The sequence below is a fragment of the Bos indicus x Bos taurus genome, chromosome 2 (genome assembly GCF_003369695.1).
Source record: "Bos indicus x Bos taurus breed Angus x Brahman F1 hybrid chromosome 2, Bos_hybrid_MaternalHap_v2.0, whole genome shotgun sequence".
Taxonomy (NCBI): Eukaryota; Metazoa; Chordata; class Mammalia; order Artiodactyla; family Bovidae; genus Bos; species Bos indicus x Bos taurus.
In genome coordinates, this window is record NC_040077.1 from 25,271,813 (window position 1) to 25,290,600 (window position 18,788).

At 37.9% G+C, this 18,788-nt stretch overlaps 1 protein-coding gene and 2 long non-coding RNA genes across 5 annotated transcripts in view; 1 reads left to right on the forward strand and 2 right to left on the reverse strand.

The window, feature by feature from the left end:
• Positions 1-11,913, forward strand: part of TLK1 (tousled like kinase 1) — a 182,329-nt gene extending 170,416 nt beyond the window's left edge. For 2 of the 3 annotated variants that reach the window (XM_027557899.1, XM_027557920.1), the window contains exons 18-21: positions 197-332; positions 4,767-4,878; positions 6,514-6,621; positions 8,821-11,913. In XM_027557899.1, coding sequence (XP_027413700.1) covers positions 197-332; positions 4,767-4,878; positions 6,514-6,621; positions 8,821-8,997 — 533 coding nt within the window. In that variant the 3' untranslated portion in view covers positions 8,998-11,913. The remainder of the gene's footprint in view (positions 1-196; positions 333-4,766; positions 4,879-6,513; positions 6,622-8,820) is intronic. The other variant, XM_027557909.1, reaches the window with a different exon arrangement.
• LOC113902540 lies at positions 4,924-16,107 on the reverse strand. The gene is made up of 5 exons (XR_003513856.1): positions 15,030-16,107; positions 14,180-14,319; positions 13,474-13,585; positions 7,406-7,614; positions 4,924-5,043 (listed from the first exon to the last, which is right to left on the reverse strand). It is a non-coding gene; the product is annotated as an uncharacterized LOC113902540 (long non-coding RNA).
• Positions 16,108-16,259: 152 nt separating this feature from the next.
• Positions 16,260-18,526, reverse strand: LOC113880844. The gene is made up of 4 exons (XR_003507849.1): positions 18,254-18,526; positions 17,707-17,854; positions 16,388-16,442; positions 16,260-16,286 (listed from the first exon to the last, which is right to left on the reverse strand). It is a non-coding gene; the product is annotated as an uncharacterized LOC113880844 (long non-coding RNA).
• Between the last annotated feature and the right edge of the window lie 262 nt (positions 18,527-18,788).

Consider the following 18,788-nt stretch of genomic DNA (forward strand, 5'->3'; position numbering starts at 1 on the left):
AGACAGTGGCATACTAATAGAACCTGAAGTGTTTTTAAAATAACATTGCTATATTTTGCAATTATATTTTAAATGTGTATTTTAATTAAAAATTTTACATATGTATACTAAATGTATTATTTATTTCCCCCAAATCAGCTTTCGTAGTAAACATAATGTTTTTCATCTTTGTATCATTAAATAAACTTTGTTTTAGGAAACATCCTCCTGGTAGATGGAACAGCATGTGGAGAAATAAAAATCACGGATTTTGGTCTGTCCAAGATCATGGATGATGACAGCTATGGTGTAGATGGAATGGATCTAACATCCCAGGGGGCAGGCACATACTGGTAAGTATATTATTAAAAACACCAAAATTATCTAGGTCAGTGCCCAGTCTTTTCAAAGAGAGTTTATTTTCGTGTGCCTTTGAGAGTACTATGGTGTGATAAGGGTGGTGATACGAAGTCTCTGAGTTGAGACTACTGGCATCAGCCCTCTTTTCTCATCCTGCCTTAACTGTAAGTATCAGGAAACTGGAGGAAGAGAAATTTGGCATCAGTGACTACCAGCCAGAAATTCCTAATGTGAAGAATTTGTGAATCTTGTTCTGTAATGTTAGAGTGAGTGATGTTTATTTTGAATCAGTTCAGTTGCTTAGTTGTGTCTGACTCTTCGTGACCCCATGGACTGCAGCACGCCAAGCCTACCTATCCATCACCAACTCCTGGAATTTACTCAAACTCATGTCCATTGAGTCGGTGATGCCATCCAACCATCTCATCCTCTGTCGTCCCCTTCTCCTCCTGCCCTCAATCTTTCCCAGCATCAGGGTCTTTTCCATTGAGTCAGCTCTTCTCATCCGGTGGCCAAAATATTGGAGTTTTAGCTTCAACATCAGTCCTTCCAGTGAACACTCAGGACTGATCTCCTTTAGGATGGACTGGTTGGATCTCCTTGCAGTCCAAGGGACTCTCAAGAGTCTTCTCCAGCACCACAGTTCAAAAGCATCAATTCTTCAGCGCTCAGCTTTCTTTATAGTCCAACTCTCACATCCATACATGACCACTGGAAAAACCATTGCCTTGACTAGATGGGCCTTTGTTGGCAAAGTAACACCTCTGCTTTCTAACATGCTGTCTAGGTTGGTCATAACTTTTCTTCCAAGGAGCAAGCGTCTTTTAATTTCATGGCTGCAGTCACCATCTGCAGTGATTTTGGAGCCCCCAAAAATAGTCTGCCACTGTTTCCCCATCTATTTGCCATGAAGTGATGGGGACCAGATGCCATGATCTTAGTTTTCTAAATGTTGAGCTTTAAGCCAACTTTTTCACTCTCCTCTTTCACTTTCATCAAGAGGCTCTTTAGTTCCTCTTCACTTTCTGTCATAAGGGTGGTGTCATCTGCGTATCTGAGGTTATTGAGATTTCTCCCAGCAGTCTTGATTCCAGCTTGTGCTTCCTCCAGCCCAGCGTTTCTCATGATGTACTCTGCATATAAGTTAAATAAGCAGGGTGACAATATACAGCCTTGATGTACTCCTTTTCCTATTTGGAACCAGTCTGTTGTTCCATATCCAGTTCTAACTCTTGCTTCCTGACCTGCATATAGGTTTCTGAAGAGGCAGGTCAGGTGGTCTGGTATTCCCATCTCTTTCAGAATTTTCCACAGTTTATTATGATCCACTCAGTCAAAGGCTTTGGCATAGTCGATAAAGCAGAAATAGATGTTTTTCTGGAACTCTCTTGCTTTTTCCATGATCCAGTGGATGTTGGCAATTTGATCTCTGGTTCCTCTGCCTTTTCTAAAACCAGCTTGAACATCTGGAAGTTCACAGTTCACATATTACTGAAGCCTGGCTTGGAGAATTTTGAGCATTACTTTACTATGAATAATAATACTTAATATAACATCTTAGCTATTAAAAGCAGTAAGTATTAAGCCCTCTCTGTACAGGTTTTGTGGTTACAGTTTTTGTTTGAGATGGATGTTTTGTTGATCATGAATGAGAAGAGAAATTTGGTACAATCTTGATCTTTTGGACATGAGTCTAAATGAATGCCATTCCTTCACAGTTACCTAGGTGTTGACAAAAATTACTTCATTGTGAATTTTCAAAAAAAATTTAGTTTTCAGAATGAATGAATTTAGCAAAAGGAGTGAAATCTTAATTGGAAGGGAGATAGCTGTACTCAGCCTCACTGAGCAGGATGGTGATTACAAACATACATGTGACTTTAGGGTTTCTAGAATATAGTTAGCCTGGGCAATAGAAAATGCTACAAGTTTGTATGCATTTTTACTTTTCAGAATAGGGATTAGTCATATCCATGTATTCATGTAAAGCCATTTTAGAGCTTTAAAATTATGCTTGTGGCATTTTTTAAGGAATATAATACAGTATGTCATAGATTTTTAAAATACATGTTTAAAGAAAATTATCATTCAAACTGGTAACTCCTTGAAGGTCGGAACCCTCAATCAGTAAGTAATCTTGAGTCTTTCTTCTTTTAGCAACAAGACTCCTTTTTTCACCACAAAATCTTAGAATCCTAGTTGCTTGGTAGAACCCTAAATTCTGTGGAAAACAGCTTGAAACCATGTTCTATATAATAGATAATCCTTTGCAGAGATTCCCACATGCCGTTTTCCTCTCACTCCGGTTTCCCTAGTGTAGGGCAAGGCAATGGAATTTCCCTGGCAGATGGGCAGCAGGGACGCTTATGTTTAGGGTACTCTGTGGTAAAGTCATGGCATTTCCATGTTAGGAACCTGGAATTACACTTCTTATAGAAACAATGTTTCCCAAAATGGTTAGTTTCTAATCATTAGTTTTTTAAGATATGTATTTGGTAAACAATGTCCTATACAAACTTTTAAAATATGTGTCATGGTGCCTTTACAAATTGCCTTTCATCCCCTGTCAGTATCACTTAGAAGAAAGTGAGTTTTATTTCTTCTTGCCTCTCAGGTCTCAAATACAAGCATTCACTAAATCCTGTTGGTCATTTTTCCTGAAAAGCTTTGGTATCTATTCCTATACTTTCTCTCCTTGCTTACACCCTTTTACCTTGAGGGACAGTATAGCATAGTGTTTGAGAGGCATTCTTGTTTTCAGTTACACACACACACATAAACCTACAGAAAACACATACTTTTCATAGAACAAACCTGGCTTTTTACTTGATTTGGAAGGTAGGAAAGGATTACATCACATACAAGCTATTGGTCATCTGTGAACGTTCTGCTGAAATTTAAGTGATTATTAGTGTAGTGAGTATAAAACAAAAAAACCATAGATTCCCATTTAGCTGTATTATTGCTTTTAAGGACTTTGTAGTTTATCCAAATTTTAGATGGGGGGAGATGCTTGCGTCCTGGTGGAGCTGTTTAAATTTATTTAAAAGGTAAAAGTAAATATTACAATCTATTTTTACCTTTTGTCTAAAATTATGACTTTATAAATTAAAAAGATAGTATTTTTGAATGCTCCATATATTTCTGTTGCTGCAACCATTCAAAACTGCACAAAGATTAATGAATTAATGTAACAGAGGTCCCTGGAGGGAAGCAGAGAAGGCTTGTGATAGTTAGGCAGATTTTGAAGAAAGGGTGGCTACCATGTCAAATGAGTATGATAAGTCGCTTCAGTCCTAACTCCTTGTGACCCTATAGACTATAGCCTGCCAGGCTCCTTTGTACATGGGATTCTCCAGGCAAGAATACTGGAGTGGGTTGCCATGCCCTTCTCCAGAGAATTTTCCCAATCCAGGGTTTGAACCCCCCCATCTCCTGCATTGCAGGCGGATTCTTTAACCTCAGAGCCCCTGGGGAAGCCCAAACTGGGGTAAAAGCAAGCGTAAAAGGTATTCATAAAAGCATAAAAAGCATATTCAGAAGCATGTGGGGAAGCACAGTGTGGGACCAAATGAATTGGCTTTGCCTAGCCAGTTTGAGCGGAGAAGGCAATGGCACCCCACTCCAGTACTCTTGCCTGGAAAATCCCATGGACAGAGGAGCCTGGTAGGCTGCAGTCCATGGGGTCGCACAGAGTAGGACACGATTGAAGTGACTTAGCAGCAGCCAGTTTGCGGGGGTCAGGGGAAGAGATTTTGGAAATTTAAGTTGCTGCTAGACTAAGACAGGTTGTTTGTTACAAGCAAGAGATACAAGGTCTTACCTTGCTAGCCAGTGATGTTGAGGTTCTTTAAACAAAAGAACTGGCTGATCAGATGTATGTTTTAGGAAGAGTTTGAACACTGGTGAAGAGGGGGATAGGAAGAGTTTTTTCATCCTAGTGGATACTTACTCAGAACACTGTAGTTTTAACAATAATTTGTCATTTCTATAGATAATACACATTTATAATTGACCCTTAAACAATGCAGGGATGAGAGGCACCAGCCCTCTACACAGTCAAAAATCTGAGAGTAGCTTAAAGAGTTGCCCTTCATATACATGGTTCCTCCAAAGGCCCGAAATTCACCCAACCAGGGATTGTGTAGTGCTGTATGTAGTATTTACTATTAAAAAAAAAATCCTCATGCAAGTGGACCCATGCAGTTCTAACCTGTGTTGTTAAAGGGTTAACTGTATCTTACACACTTTATCACAAAGTTGTTTGTTTTGGCGCTAGAGTCAGATGATACAAATGCTTTAAAAGTTTAGGACATCCTTCAATGTATGGATAAAACGAAAGTTCTAAGATTTTACATTTACAAGTTATAAATTGTTAATATCCTTTCCTTTTTTCTGTCTCCCCGCCTCCCCCCATCCCAAACTAGGTATTTACCTCCCGAATGTTTCGTAGTTGGAAAGGAACCGCCAAAGATTTCCAACAAGGTTGACGTGTGGTCAGTTGGAGTCATCTTCTTTCAATGTCTTTATGGTAGAAAGGTAAGTTAAAGTATAGCAGATTCAGCCATACGGAGAGAAGTTGAATTTTCTCTTCTTCTTGAAGTTTCATTAATTTGAAGTCAGTTTAGTCAAGAATGGAGACCTGGTTAAGGCAGGAACAACAGCAACAACAAACCCCAAATAACCATTGGGGTTAGGAACAGCCTGGAAAGCAATAATCCAAGAAAGCACTTGAACTGTGTTGCAGCTCTACACAAAGGAGGGAGGGGTGCTTATAGGCAAAAAAACTGCAAGGTTACATAAATTGTTAAGAATTAGGATTGGAGCTGGCCAGAAGTAAGGGTGCTGTGCTGTTCACATAGTTGCAAAATGGGGGTGACTTCTAAACTGCAAGGTTGCAGCTAGCATTGGCTAATTGGTTTTGAAAACAACTAGTAGTGTCCTTTGGTTTGATACAGTTTGGAAAGTTCAGGTTTTCTGTGATGCAGGGATGTGTCTGAAACCACACCCATAATGGCTACCCAGCTCCATTTTGGATGCCTGAACCATGGTTACCCATGTTAATTTTTTTAGGTGATCTTAAATATATCATCACTTACTAAAATTTTTATGGATCGGAATTACTTTAATAACACTGCTAATGTTTCTGTAGCATTAGAAATAATGGAGTCAAAACTATTTTCTTCACTTTCTCACATCCTCTACCCCCATTCTCCCCCAACCCCCCAAAACACACACACATTGGCCTGAGCATGTTTCGCCCGTGCTTCTTCAGGGAAATTCTGTCAAACCTAGTCCTAATGTTTCTCAAACTTCTTTTTATATTGAAGTCAGAACTACAAACTACCATGGATATTTAATCCTTATCCCATTCAGTCCCTTCATCAGTGTGAAAAGTGATCCAGGGACTTCTCTGGGAATTCACTGCATGTTAGGACCAAAGCCAGAGCTGTTTCATTTAACTTGTCATGCTCAAGGTGTTTTACTCTGGACTTTTCACAGATGTTTCCACTACTTTTCAAACTAGTTTGAACTGTATCAAACTGAAGGACATCACTGCTGCTGCTGCTAAGTCGCTTCAGTCGTGTCCGACTCTGTGTGACCCCAGAGACGGCAGCCCACCAGGCTCCCCCGTCCCTGGGATTCTCCAGGCAAGAACACTGGAGTGGGTTGCCATTTACTTCTCTAATGCATGAAAGTGAAAAGTCAAAGTGAAGTCGCTCAGTCGTGTCTGACCCTCAGTGACCCCATGGACTGCAGCCTACCAGGCTCCTCTGTCCATGGGATTTTCCAGGCAAGAGTACTGGAGTGGGGTGCCATTGCCTTCTCCACTAGCTGTTTTCAAAACTATATCTGCTAGCAGGTGCCAGCTGTAACCTTATAGTTTCTTCTACTAAGAAGTAGTTCTTAAACATTTTAAACAGAATAAAATATTTAATGTTTTTATCTTAATTGCTTATTTATTGTGTTTTGGCTATGTGGAGGATTGATCAGATGGTCTTTCTCAGCCTGCTATATCAATTATAGCCTATGAGAATACATCCCAACCTGGAAGTAACTAAGAATAAGATTTTTTAAAACACAAATCATTTGTACTGCAGGGATTCAGTGATAACATCTGTTTAAATATTTTGTGAGATAAATTTTTCAACATTTTATTCATTTCTTTTAAAGCCATTTGGTCACAATCAATCTCAGCAAGACATTCTTCAAGAAAATACGATATTAAAAGCCACTGATGTCCAATTCCCTGTAAAACCTGTCGTAAGCAGTGAAGCAAAGGTACCAAATTTATGTAAATAAATTTTGTGAAGTGATTTTTTTATTTCATAAGTTGTAGTTAAAACAAAGTAAACATTAATAAGTAAAGCAAAAGGGACTGCAGCCACAGGCAAGTCTGTCCAATAGGGGTGGGCGATTTGCTCTGGAGAAGAGCTGCTTTGGTTGTGATAGTTTTTAAGGACCCAAGTATAGTCCATGATTTCTTTTAAGAAGGCAGGCTAAAGAGACCATAATCTATTACTATATTTACATAAAGTTCAAAAGACACAAAACTCAACTATGGTGTTTAGAAGTCAGATAGCTTATTACTCCAGTAGACTGGGGCAGAGGCAGTGCCCGTGACCAAAGGTGGGCATGAAGAGTCTTAGGTGGTTCTGATAAAGTTCTTTTTCTTGATTCATTTGCCAGTTATATAGCTACATTCATTTTGTGCTGTATGCTCCCTTAGGGAGAAAATATTACAGCAAAAAATGGCATCATTCTCTGGGCTAAACTAAATTAACAGGAAAATGGAATGACTGTTTTACGAAAGACAAATTTCAGAAAAAGAGGACTCTGGAGTTTTGTAGGGAGCAATGCAGTATTCCATATTCAACACAGTTTACAGGCATACCCCAGAGATGGCGTGGGTCTGATTCTATACCACTGCAATAAGGTGAATATTGCAATAAAGGAAGTCACACACAATTTTTGGTTTTCTGGTGCACATAAAATTATGTTTACATGGTAATGTTGTCTGTTAATTAGTGCAGTAGCATTATACCTAAAAAAATACTGTACATACCTTAATTTAAAATGCTTGCCTGCTAAAAACTGCTAAATAGACGTCATCTGAACCTTCAGCCAGTCTTTTTGCTGGTGGATGGTCTTGCCTTGCTGTTGATGGCTGCTGACTGGGCATGGTGGTGATGCTCAGGCAGCTTCACATTGATGGGACTCTTCCTTTCGGGAATAGTTTTTCTGTAGTGTACAGTGCTTTTGAGAGAAGTTCTTCTGTGAGTAAAATGATTTCAAAATTGAGTCAGTCCTCTCAAACCCTGCCACTGCCTTATGAAACTAAGTTTATTTAATATTCTAAATCCTTTATTGGCATTTCAGCAATTAAACTTGCGGTCTTATATGGGCACAGTTCATGGCATCCCCCAAACAGTTACAGAAGTAACAAGTCACTGATGACCACCACAAATAAATCATGATGCAAAGTCAAAACCTGCTAGGATTACCAAATGTGACAGAGCGAGCACATGCTGTTCGAAAAATGGTGCCAATAGGTTTGTTTGACGCAGGGTTGCCACAAACCTTCAATTTGAAAAAAACAAAAAACACAATATTTGCAAAGTGGAATAGAACAAGGTATGCCTGTACTGGAAGTCCTAGCCAGAACAGTTAGGCAAGAAAAAGAAATAAGAGGCATATAAATCAGAAAGAAGTAAAACTGTCACTAATGGTAGACAAGGGTTTTTATATATAAAATGATATTAAATATGTAGACCAAAAAACGCGGCAGCAAGGACTCAGATATTGTATACCAACTTCACAATAATTAAAAGTAAAACAACCGAAAAGTCAACCAACAGATAAATGGGTAAACAAAATGTAGCATATACACGCAATGGAATATTAGCCTTAAAAAGGAACAAAATTCTGATGCATGCTACGACATGGATGACTCAAGCATCACACTTAAGTGAAAGACACAGAAGGACGACTGCTGTATGATTCCACTCACATAAGGTGCTTAGAATAGCTGAATCATAAAAGAACATACTGGTTACCAAGGGCTGGGGGAAGGAGGAATAGGAGATATTGCCTAATGGGTACAGATTTCAGTTCTGGATGATGAAAAGTTCTGCAGATGGATAGTGGTGATGGTGTACTGCGGTGTGAGTGTGCTTAATGTCACTGAATTGTATACTTGGGTTAAAAATGCTCAGTTTTATGTTACGTTTATTTTATTCTCCATAAAAATTGTTTTAAACAAAAGAAATAACAGCTTTCCAGCCATAAGTGGTAGCAATAATATTTAGTACTGTGAACAATTAGAGGCTGAGAATTGAGAGTTGGATTTGCAATAATTTTATTGCTGGTTTCTTTTAATCTGATTCCCTAGTGAAATGAGATCTATTTTCTGAAATGTGTCCATCATCTGTATTATTCAGTTTATTAATACTTAGAAAAGATTTTAATTTTTTTTTTAAGGCCTTTATAAGACGCTGTTTGGCATACCGAAAAGAAGATAGGTTTGATGTGCACCAACTGGCAAATGACCCCTACCTTCTCCCACACATGAGAAGATCCAATTCTTCAGGCAACTTACACATGGCTGGGCTGACAGCATCACCCACACCCCCTTCTTCAAGCATACTTACTTACTGACTTTCCTCCAAAATCGGCATGATGTCTTTGAATTGCTTCCAGATGCACACTTGAGTTTGAGAGCTTCTGAGTGTTTTTTGTTGTTTTTTTTTACACAGGATATGGTTGAGAACTGTTTGTGAACTGAAGTTTTTCATAGAGTCGTTTGTATGAGAGTGGATCATGGACCCTGAATAAATGTACACTTCTGACTGTAACCTAAGCAGTGAAGGGTGACTGCCTGTTGCACAGAAACAGGAATACCATGTTGAAGAAAAGTGGGTTTTGTTGGGGAGGGGAACACTGTAAATAACGTTTATAATACTTCAGTACATTTGGTTGTTACTCGAGAGTTCTAATACGAAGGGTAGTTTTTCATTATTTAAAAACACATGGAAAATGAGACATATTTCTAACACGAGAACTATACAGTGCCTGGATACATTATTCAGCATTCAGCAGTTTATCTGCTGCAACCAAAGTAAGAACGGAATGATAGTGGCCGTTGTGTTTTACAGTAACAGGATGTGAGAGAATCTTTGGGCAAAGTTAGACTTCGTCATTTGCCTATTCTGGCTTGTACCAGGTTGTACCTCGAAATCACATGTCTGCTCTTTTCACTGGTTTTGTTAAAGGGAGAACTGTTCCTAGATACTTTAGACCTCTGACAAAGTGCGCTGCTTATTTTGGAACCAATTGAAGTCACTAAATTATGGTATCTCCAGTGTTCTCAACATGTTAGAACTGTTAACAGGTATTTTTATTTTGTTACCAGGCCTTGTTCATTCAAACAAGTGACAATATATAACCAAATGCAGGCCAGTTCTATGCAGGATAATGATAAATTCCCTTCTAGCTCTATTGTAAATTGTTGTACAGATGTCATATTTCAACTAGCAAGTTTCAGCAGCTTATTCTTGTACAAATGTTTAAAAATATGGCTTTTCTAATTGGATATTGTATTTTTTTTAAGTCTTCTTGAAGGCGCTTTAATTGCTGCTAAATGGTGTTGCTTCTTTGCTTAAAAAAAAATCAAATGACCTCCTTAAAAGGTGCAAGTTGACTGTACATCATAGAAAGATTATTAAAAGCAGGCATTTGTTAACAATCAAGGCATGTAAAAATGATCCATGTTGGACATAAAGAGTTCTTGAAATCAGTTTCTTGATTTCTAGGGCTGTGGGAGCACATATGTAGTAGATTTATAAATTGTTCATGGTAATTCTACATTTCTAGCAGGTTCTAATCAGCAAGGTGGGATGACAGTCCCTTAAACAAATTTCTTGCGGTTTGTACAGATTTGTTAAAATGTGAACATTTTCTAACTGCCTTGTATGGTAGAAACCGTTATTTTTCAGGATGCTGTATTTCACTCCTTTAAGAAATTTCTTTATCATCACGTTCATAATGCTGATTCTTACATGTAAATTGTCCATGTTGCTGAAAAAGGAGGCTATGTTTAACACAGATTCTCCTTAATATTGTACAGTTAAATGGTGGCTCTAATTTCTGATATTGCAAGCCATTTTGTTCTTTCATTGTACATAGACACATTGTCTCTTTAAGATGCTGCTGAAATTGTAGAGAATGTAGCCAAAACAGTAATAAACAATGACAGTTAAAATTTAAAGACTATGAAATTACATTTGAAGGGAGCTTTCAAGACTTAGGACATTGACTGGGCTCCTTTACTTAAGAATCAGCTGAGTAAATTCTTGAAGTATACTTCAAGATAAGTATGAAGGGGTTTCAAGCTGTTAAAGTATACCTAATAACCATTATCAAGGCTAATCCTAGGTAAGTAACACTTAGCCCTATTGGGAATGGCTTAAGGGCTGTACCTGTTCCTCTGTAGATCAAGATAGAAATCCTATTTTAAAAATTATTGACATAGTAATGGAATGTTAGCATTAATTGAGTGCTTTAGGTGCTGTCTGCAAATTTTTCAGTTTTGTTGTTTGAGTTTTCATCCTTCTGAATCCTGAAATACTATGTTCATTATAGTAACTGTTATTTAAAGTCCCCAATTAAAATACCCAGTTTTAAAATTTTAGTGAGGTATATAAGTGGATGTGTATGTCTAACATGAGATTGAAGAAGAGGTACAGACTTAGATCACTGGCCTTTATCATATCATTTTCAAATAAATGGAAGTGACTGCTACTGTCAGAATGCAGAAGAGGAGGAGAATAAGCCATAAAATAAAATTGCTTCCCTGGGCTTAGGTAATCATCTGTTTAGAATCCAAGGTGTGTGAGTGATAAGCCAGCTTTGAGACCCTCTATTCCTCTTAAAGTTTTTCCAAAGAAATGACAGAAATGACACAGCTTTGGGATAGTATGTCCCTACCCCAGCAAGTACAAGATAGCTAACTGAGCCAAAGTGAGAACTGTTACCTTTACCTGGGACACTTCTATTTATCACTAATTTCAGTCACGCTGATAATCTTTTACTCTAATTAGCTTTTGAGGCTTAAATTGTTTTTTGGTCTAAATTCTATCCTCAAAATTAAAGCATTTCCTTTACCCTTAGACAGTAGCCAAGGTCTCCTCCCTTTAAGAAGCACTGCAAGGTAAATGTATAGTTTTTGCATATAATTTATAATATTTCTCTGATATGAATTAGCTTTAGTGCATGCATGCTGAGAGGAAATAAGTGTAGAAACCACACTAATTTATTAAGTCTGGAGTTGGGTAGCTACTTGGTTGTTTTTCAAAAATGAAGTTTTAAGTCTGTTTTTTACTTACTGGCTGCCATCCCCTTCTCCTAAAAAAATAATTTTCAATTTAAATGGTACATAAAATGTGAACAAATACTTCTACAAATACCTCATTACATGAAACCAAAATGGTAGAATTTCAGTGAAACAAATTTAAAGAGTATATTGTGTGTTTTGCTGTTGTTACTGATTAAATACAATAATGCTGATTACCATCAGATGTTATTAGCTGTGTTTTGCAGCAGTAGTGCAGACTGTCCAGTCCTATTAGATTGTGAGTTTAACTTACATTACTGTTTGTGTGTGGAAAAGGCAGACTTAACACACATTTTAACATCACACGGGCATGTCTTAAAATAATCCCACTTTAAATTTTGACATGTTACCTGATCATTTTCCTCCCAAATATACTAAACTTTAATGTTCTTAAGGCTTAATTATTTAAAAATTATTTTTGCAGCTAGCTTTAGAATAAAATTATTAGAATTCTAGTTCTTGGGTTCCAGGAATGCTGTAAAAGTCTTAGAATTTCTACAACTTTCCGTTGATTTGAATTATAACATACATATCTCCATTTACCTTCCCCTGCTTTCATTTCCCTGTTCTTTTTTTGAAGATTCTTCTTGTTGAGAATTCTTGGATTTTTGAATGGGAAAGATTTGAGTAAATGTGTATCGACTAACTTCAAAACAACTGCATAGAGCCAGAGGAGAATTCAGAGGAGTTATCTTTCATTAGGATCAAGATGCATGATTTTCACCTGGAAATTCTCACTCATTTAACATACTAGAAATGTGTATTACCTACATACATATGACAGTTTTTAAAAGGCAATGGCAAGAATGCTGGTTAAGAACCCAGTTTAGAACCAGGTTCTTTGGGTTTAAATGTTGACTGCCATTTACTGCCACTGTGTTTCAAGTTCATCCTCTGAAAATGGGGATAACAGTACCTACCACACAAAGTGGTTGCAAGGAATAAATGAGTTCATGCGCATAAAGCACTTGGAACCACACCCAGCTCATTGTAATACCATGTGTATAAAGCTATTATTCTCCTTTAAGACTCAAAGGTTACTCTGTTGTTTCTATCCTACATTTGTAGTCCACTTTGCTTCCTGTGAAATACTATTTCCCCCTTAAGAAACAAGTTCTGTAGTATTTTTTTACTTGTTTTAAGCAATTAGACTACCTGAAAAGGGAAGGTGGTGGAGTGTGGCAACAAAAAGTAACGTTCTCAACTGTAGTTACCAAAAGGATCACACTCTAACTATTCAGGCTATTTCATCAGAGCAAATTCTACCATACATCCCAGGGGGTTTTCCTTGATAGTACAAGTCATCTGAGGTAGAATAGGTACTATTATACCAGTTTTACAGAGGAGAAACATTTGGAGAAAAGAATGACTTGGTAAGACCACATTAACTAGTAAATGACATCAGAACTAAAGCACAGCTCCTGGAGTTCTAAAGCAAAGTACTTAACTGTGCTAACATCTTGCTGCTTTATTAGAACACATTAGTGTGTTAAATCATGATTGTTCAAAATAACAAAAATGAACAGATACAAATCTAACTGTCACCATGAAAGAGCAATAAAGAGAATTCTTCAGTTGTTAGATCAGGAATGATGTCTGAGCTGAGCCGGGATGGCTGAGAATCACTTGAGAGAGGGCTTTTTGTCCAGACTCGTCCTAGGCAAGGCAGAGAGTGGGGTTACAAGCCTTTTCCTATTCTCACACTTGTTTTTCATTGCATTTTAAATTTGTTAATAACTTACAGAGATCAGTTCACCTTTCTCATTCTCAGCCAACTTTCATGAAGGTAGAAGGTATATTCTCCTTCCTCTCCCTGCAGTGGTACCAGCTGGTCTCAGAAGAAATCTGGAAAAACTGATTATTAAGTAAAAAACTTGAGAAAGTCTTACAAATCTAATGAAATTATCCATGAATGCTGCTCCAGTGCCATGATCACAAGTGAGTAATCCTGACTTCATGTGACTCTTGATTTTTTTAAAAGCCTGCTTGTGATGTAAATTTTTCTTTATGTGATCCATTTTCATCTGAAAACTTAGGCTGTTCCCATAGCCAGATACCTAAGCTAAAGAGTAGATGTGCATGACCAGCACTGTCCTGTTCTTAATATATGGTTTATTTGGTGTAAATACTTTATATGAGAGATCATGATTTATTTCTAGGATATGACAAACTTAGATTCTAAAACTATGACAAACTTAAGATTCTAAAACTACCTGATCTAAAGAATGAGTATGGCTCATATATATCATTCATTTTGATCCTATTTCATCTCTTTATAACTTTGGTCTGCTTAGAACAAAATTCATAACCTCCTTTTACAGAGGTATTCAGAAGAGTGAAAAGCAGGGAAAGCATGGGTTTTGAAGCCTGACCTGACTGTGCATTTGTCTTTGTTCCTTAATAATTGAGTGCCCTTAGAGGAGTCACTGAGAGCCTCTCTTGGCTTACCTTCCATATCTGTGAAGTGTGTATATGAAGAGTACCACCTTGCAGGAAGTTCCTCCAACTAACACGGCATGAGCTTTGACCAAGCAGATCAAATGCTGGCCGTAGTGCACTGAGAGGCTCAAGAGTAATTGTAGGACACCCTGAGGAAGGGATAAGAACACTTGGGGTGAGGAGTCCAGTAAGCAGCAGCCATTTATCAATATGGAGCTGTTTCTGTATTTTAACCCATGAATCTGTGCATAAGTGCTTAGGATGAGCCTGAGTGTCAGCAGTGACAAGACAGGGCTCCATGAACGATTCCCCTCATTCCAGCACGTGCAGCTCCATGAACGATCCCCTTCCTTTCAGCACACGCAGCCGTTTTGGAAGTTGCACATCCTAGGTGCAGGACTGCTGTGGGTTGGAGGCCTAATCGATTTGTTCTCAGAACTCTTGTTTTCTTCACTTTAGAAATGCTGTTTGGATCTCAAGACTGTTTCTGTTCAGGCCACCCTGAGTATTAAATAAAGTCATTGGTGGTTGCTGGAGTGATTTAAAAAAATATTTTACTGTTACTTTTTGACAATTTAAACTTCAGTAGGAATATTTTAGAATTTCATCCCTGTGGGCTTCTTTTCCCAGAGATGCATAATATATTCATATGCAGTTATTAGTTAAAAAAAAAAAAAAAAAAAACCTTTATTCCTAATGGTAACCACAAAGCAAAAATCTACAGTAGATATACAAAAGATAAAGGAATCTAAGCATACCACTATATAAAAGTCACGAAGAGAAGAACTACCAAATAGAAAAAAATTAGCAATAATTACATACCTATCAATTACTTTTAATGAAAATGGACTAAGCTTACCAATCAAACGATGCAGAGTGGCTGAATATATGCTGCCTACAGGAGACTTCAGATGTAAGGACACACATCTCAAAGTGAAGGGCTGAAAACAGATACTCATCCAAGTGGAAACAAAAAGAAGCTGGAGTAGCTATACTTGTATCAGACAAAATAGATTTTTAAGACAAAGGCTGTGGTAAGAGACAGACAAGGTTGTTACTATGTAATAATAAAAGGATCAACCCAATAAGATACAATGTTTGTAAATATTTATATAGCCAACATAGAAGCACCTAAGTATATAAAGCAAGTATTAGCAGACCTAACCTGAGAAACAGTAATACAATAACAGGGAATTTTAATATCCACCTTCATGAATAGGTAAATCATCTAGACAGAAAATAAGGAATAACATCAGCCTTAAATAACATGTTAGGCCAGATGAACTTAATAGATCTGAAAAACACTGGCCAGGGCAGCATCCCCCCCATGCAGTCAAATTCACCAAAACTTCTCACTCCTCCAAAACTACTAATAGCCTTGTATTGACAAAAAACCTTGCTGATAATAAACAATCGATCAAGACATTTTGTATGTTAATTATATACTGTATTCCTAAAATAAAGCTATAGAAATGCTAAGAGAAAATATATACATTTACTACTGTATTTGTCAACACAAGTTTACAAGACAAATCATCTGTCAGTACCTAGATCAATATTGTCTTTTGTGTAACACTGTAGATATTACATGTATTATCAACAGTAGACATCAAAAATGAAAAACATTTATTTACAGGTATAATCATGTATCAGTAATGAAGCAGTAATACTGCTTTCTGGTAGTCTGTAATTCATAGAAAGACTTAACTAGCCTATACACTATGAATGAATCATTGTGAAAATTTTTTGGCACAAACTAGTAGTCATATTCATAACATAGTATTGGAAACACTGTTACACATTTTAAAAAAATTTACCTATGATGATAGGCTGTTATGCAGTTTCTCCAATTACAAGAGAGGTAGCCACTGCTGCTGCTAAGTCGCTTCAGTCGTGTCCAACTCTGTACAACCCCACAGATGGCAGCCCACCAGGCTCCTCTGTCCCTGGGATTCTCCAAGCAAGAAGAATGGAGTGGGTTGGCAATTCCTTCTCCAATGTATGCATGCATGCTAAGGCACTTCAGCTTTGTCCAACTCTGTGCGACTCCCACCAGGCTCCTCTGTCCACGGGAGTCTCTAGGCAAGAATACTGGAATGGGTTGCTATTTCCTACTCTGCAAGAGAGGTAGACTGTATAGTAATATAATTCTTTGAATGCAAAGTTATAAAGCAGTGAGAAAACTAACACGTTGGTTTCATAATAAATACCACTCACCTTATGTCTATGTAAAGACAGGCTATCCACTTCAGTACATCTTGTGCACAATGTTCTACAGATATAATTGAAAAAAAAAAATCTATAAGTGCCCCACACAAGTCAAACCCATGTTGTTCAAGGATCAACTGTATACAGAACATTCCATCCAAAAGCAACAAAATACACATTCTTCAAGTTGTACATCCAACATTCTCCAGGACAGATCATATTAGGTCACAAAACAAGTCTTAATAAATGTAAGACTGAAATTGTAACAGGCATCTTTTCCAACCACAATGGCTTTAAACTAGAAATCAGTTATAAGAAGAAAACCAAAAAAAATCCACCAGTATGTGAAGATTAAATAAGATACTACTGAAAAACAAAAATGAGTCAAAATAAGTTTTAAAAATATCTTGAGCAAATAAAAACAAAAATGCAACACAGCAAAACTTAAAGAGATGCATCAAAAGCTGTTCTAAGAGGGGCTCGTGGTGATAAATGCCTACACCTCAATAAACAAGAAAAATTTCAAATACTAACTTCATACCACAAGGACCTCAAAATTTCAAACACAACTTTACCTTCAAGAAAAACAAAACAAACCAAAGTTAGGAGAAGACAGGAAATTATGAAATCATCAGAAATAAAACAGACTTAAGAAAACATGAAACTAAGAGCCAGTTCTTTAAAACGATAAAATTGACAAACTTTTGGCTAGACTGACCAACAAAAAAGAGGACTCTAAATCAGAAGTGAAAAACTGGTGTTAAAACTGATGCCACAGAAACACAAAGGATCATAAGAGACTGCTATGAACAATTATACACCAAAAAATTGGACAACCTAGAGAAAAGGATAAATTCCTAGTAACATAAAACTGGCCAAGATTGAATCGAATGAATAGGAAATCTGAACATACCAATTACTAGTAAGAAGACTGAATCAGTATCAAAAACCTAATGAAAGGGAACAGATGACTTCACTGTTGAATTCTACTGAATATTGAAATGATACCAATCTTTCTCAAACTCTTTCAAAAAGAACAGGAGAGAATATTTTCAAATTCCTTTTACAAGGCTAACCTTACCCCCATGACAAAACCAGATGATGACACAAAAAATAATTACAAGCAAACATCCCTAATGTACATAAAATATGAAAATCTTCAACAAAATATTAGCCAACCTAATTCAACAACTCATTAAATAATCATACACCTTGACTAAGTGGGATTTACTTCAGGAATGCAAGGAATAAATCATCTGCATGCAATATAATACACAGTATTAACCAAATGAATAAAAATGATTGAAGGTACTTCTAGATGGGCTTACGAGATTAGCATTGTTGATTTCCAGAATGTGCAGTGATTCAGGAGCTGGAGACAAAGTGGTGGAGTAGAAGGATTTGAGCTCGCCTCCTTTTACAAAACACCAGAATCAACTAACTGCTGAACAATCATCAACAAAAATAGACTTGAATCTACAAAAAAAAAAAAAAGTTATTCTACAACACAAAGAAGCCACAACAAGATGGTAGGAGGGGCACTGTTCTGATATAACCAAATAATGTATCTGCCAGGTGGGCAACCCACAAACTGGAAAATAATTATATTGCAGAGGATCTCCCACAAGAATTCCCAAAAGGAACTCCCACATCAGGCTCCCCAGCCTGGCGGTCTAACATCAGGAGGAGGAGAAGCCCCCAAAGCATTTTGCTATGAAGGCCAGTTGGCTTGAGCTGGCCTTCAAAGGAGCTCCACAGGAGCTCCACAAGACTAGAGGCAACAGAGACTCCACTCTTGGAGGTGCACACAAGTTTTCATGTGCACTAGGTCTCAGGGCAAAGTAGTCATTTGATAGGAGATGGAGCCAGACATACCTGCGGGTCTTGGAGGGTCTTCTGGGGAGGTGAGGGTTAGCTGTGGATCACTGTGGAGGCAAAGACACTGGTGGTTGCCTTGGAATATCCATTGGCATAACCAAGACCTAGCCCCACCCAACAGCCTGCAGGCACCAGTGCTGGGACACACCTCAGGCCAAACAACCAACAGAATAGGAACACAGGCCCACCCACCAGCAGACAGGCTGCCTGAAGTTCAGTCCAGTTCAGTCCCTCAGTGTCCAACTCTGCGACCCCATGAATTGCAGCACACCAGGCCTCCCTGTCCATCACCAACTCCCAGAGTTGACTAAGACTCACATCCATCGAGTCAGTGATGCCATCCAGCCATCTCATCCTCTGTCGTCCCCTTCTCCTCCTGCCCCCAATCCCTCCGAGCATCAGGGTCTTTTCCAATAAGACAACTCTTTGCATGAGGTGGCGAAAGTACTGGAGTTTCAGCCTCTGCATCAGTATGGTCTAAGGACTGGTCTCCTTTAGGATGGACTGGTTGGATCTCCTTGCAGTCCAAGGG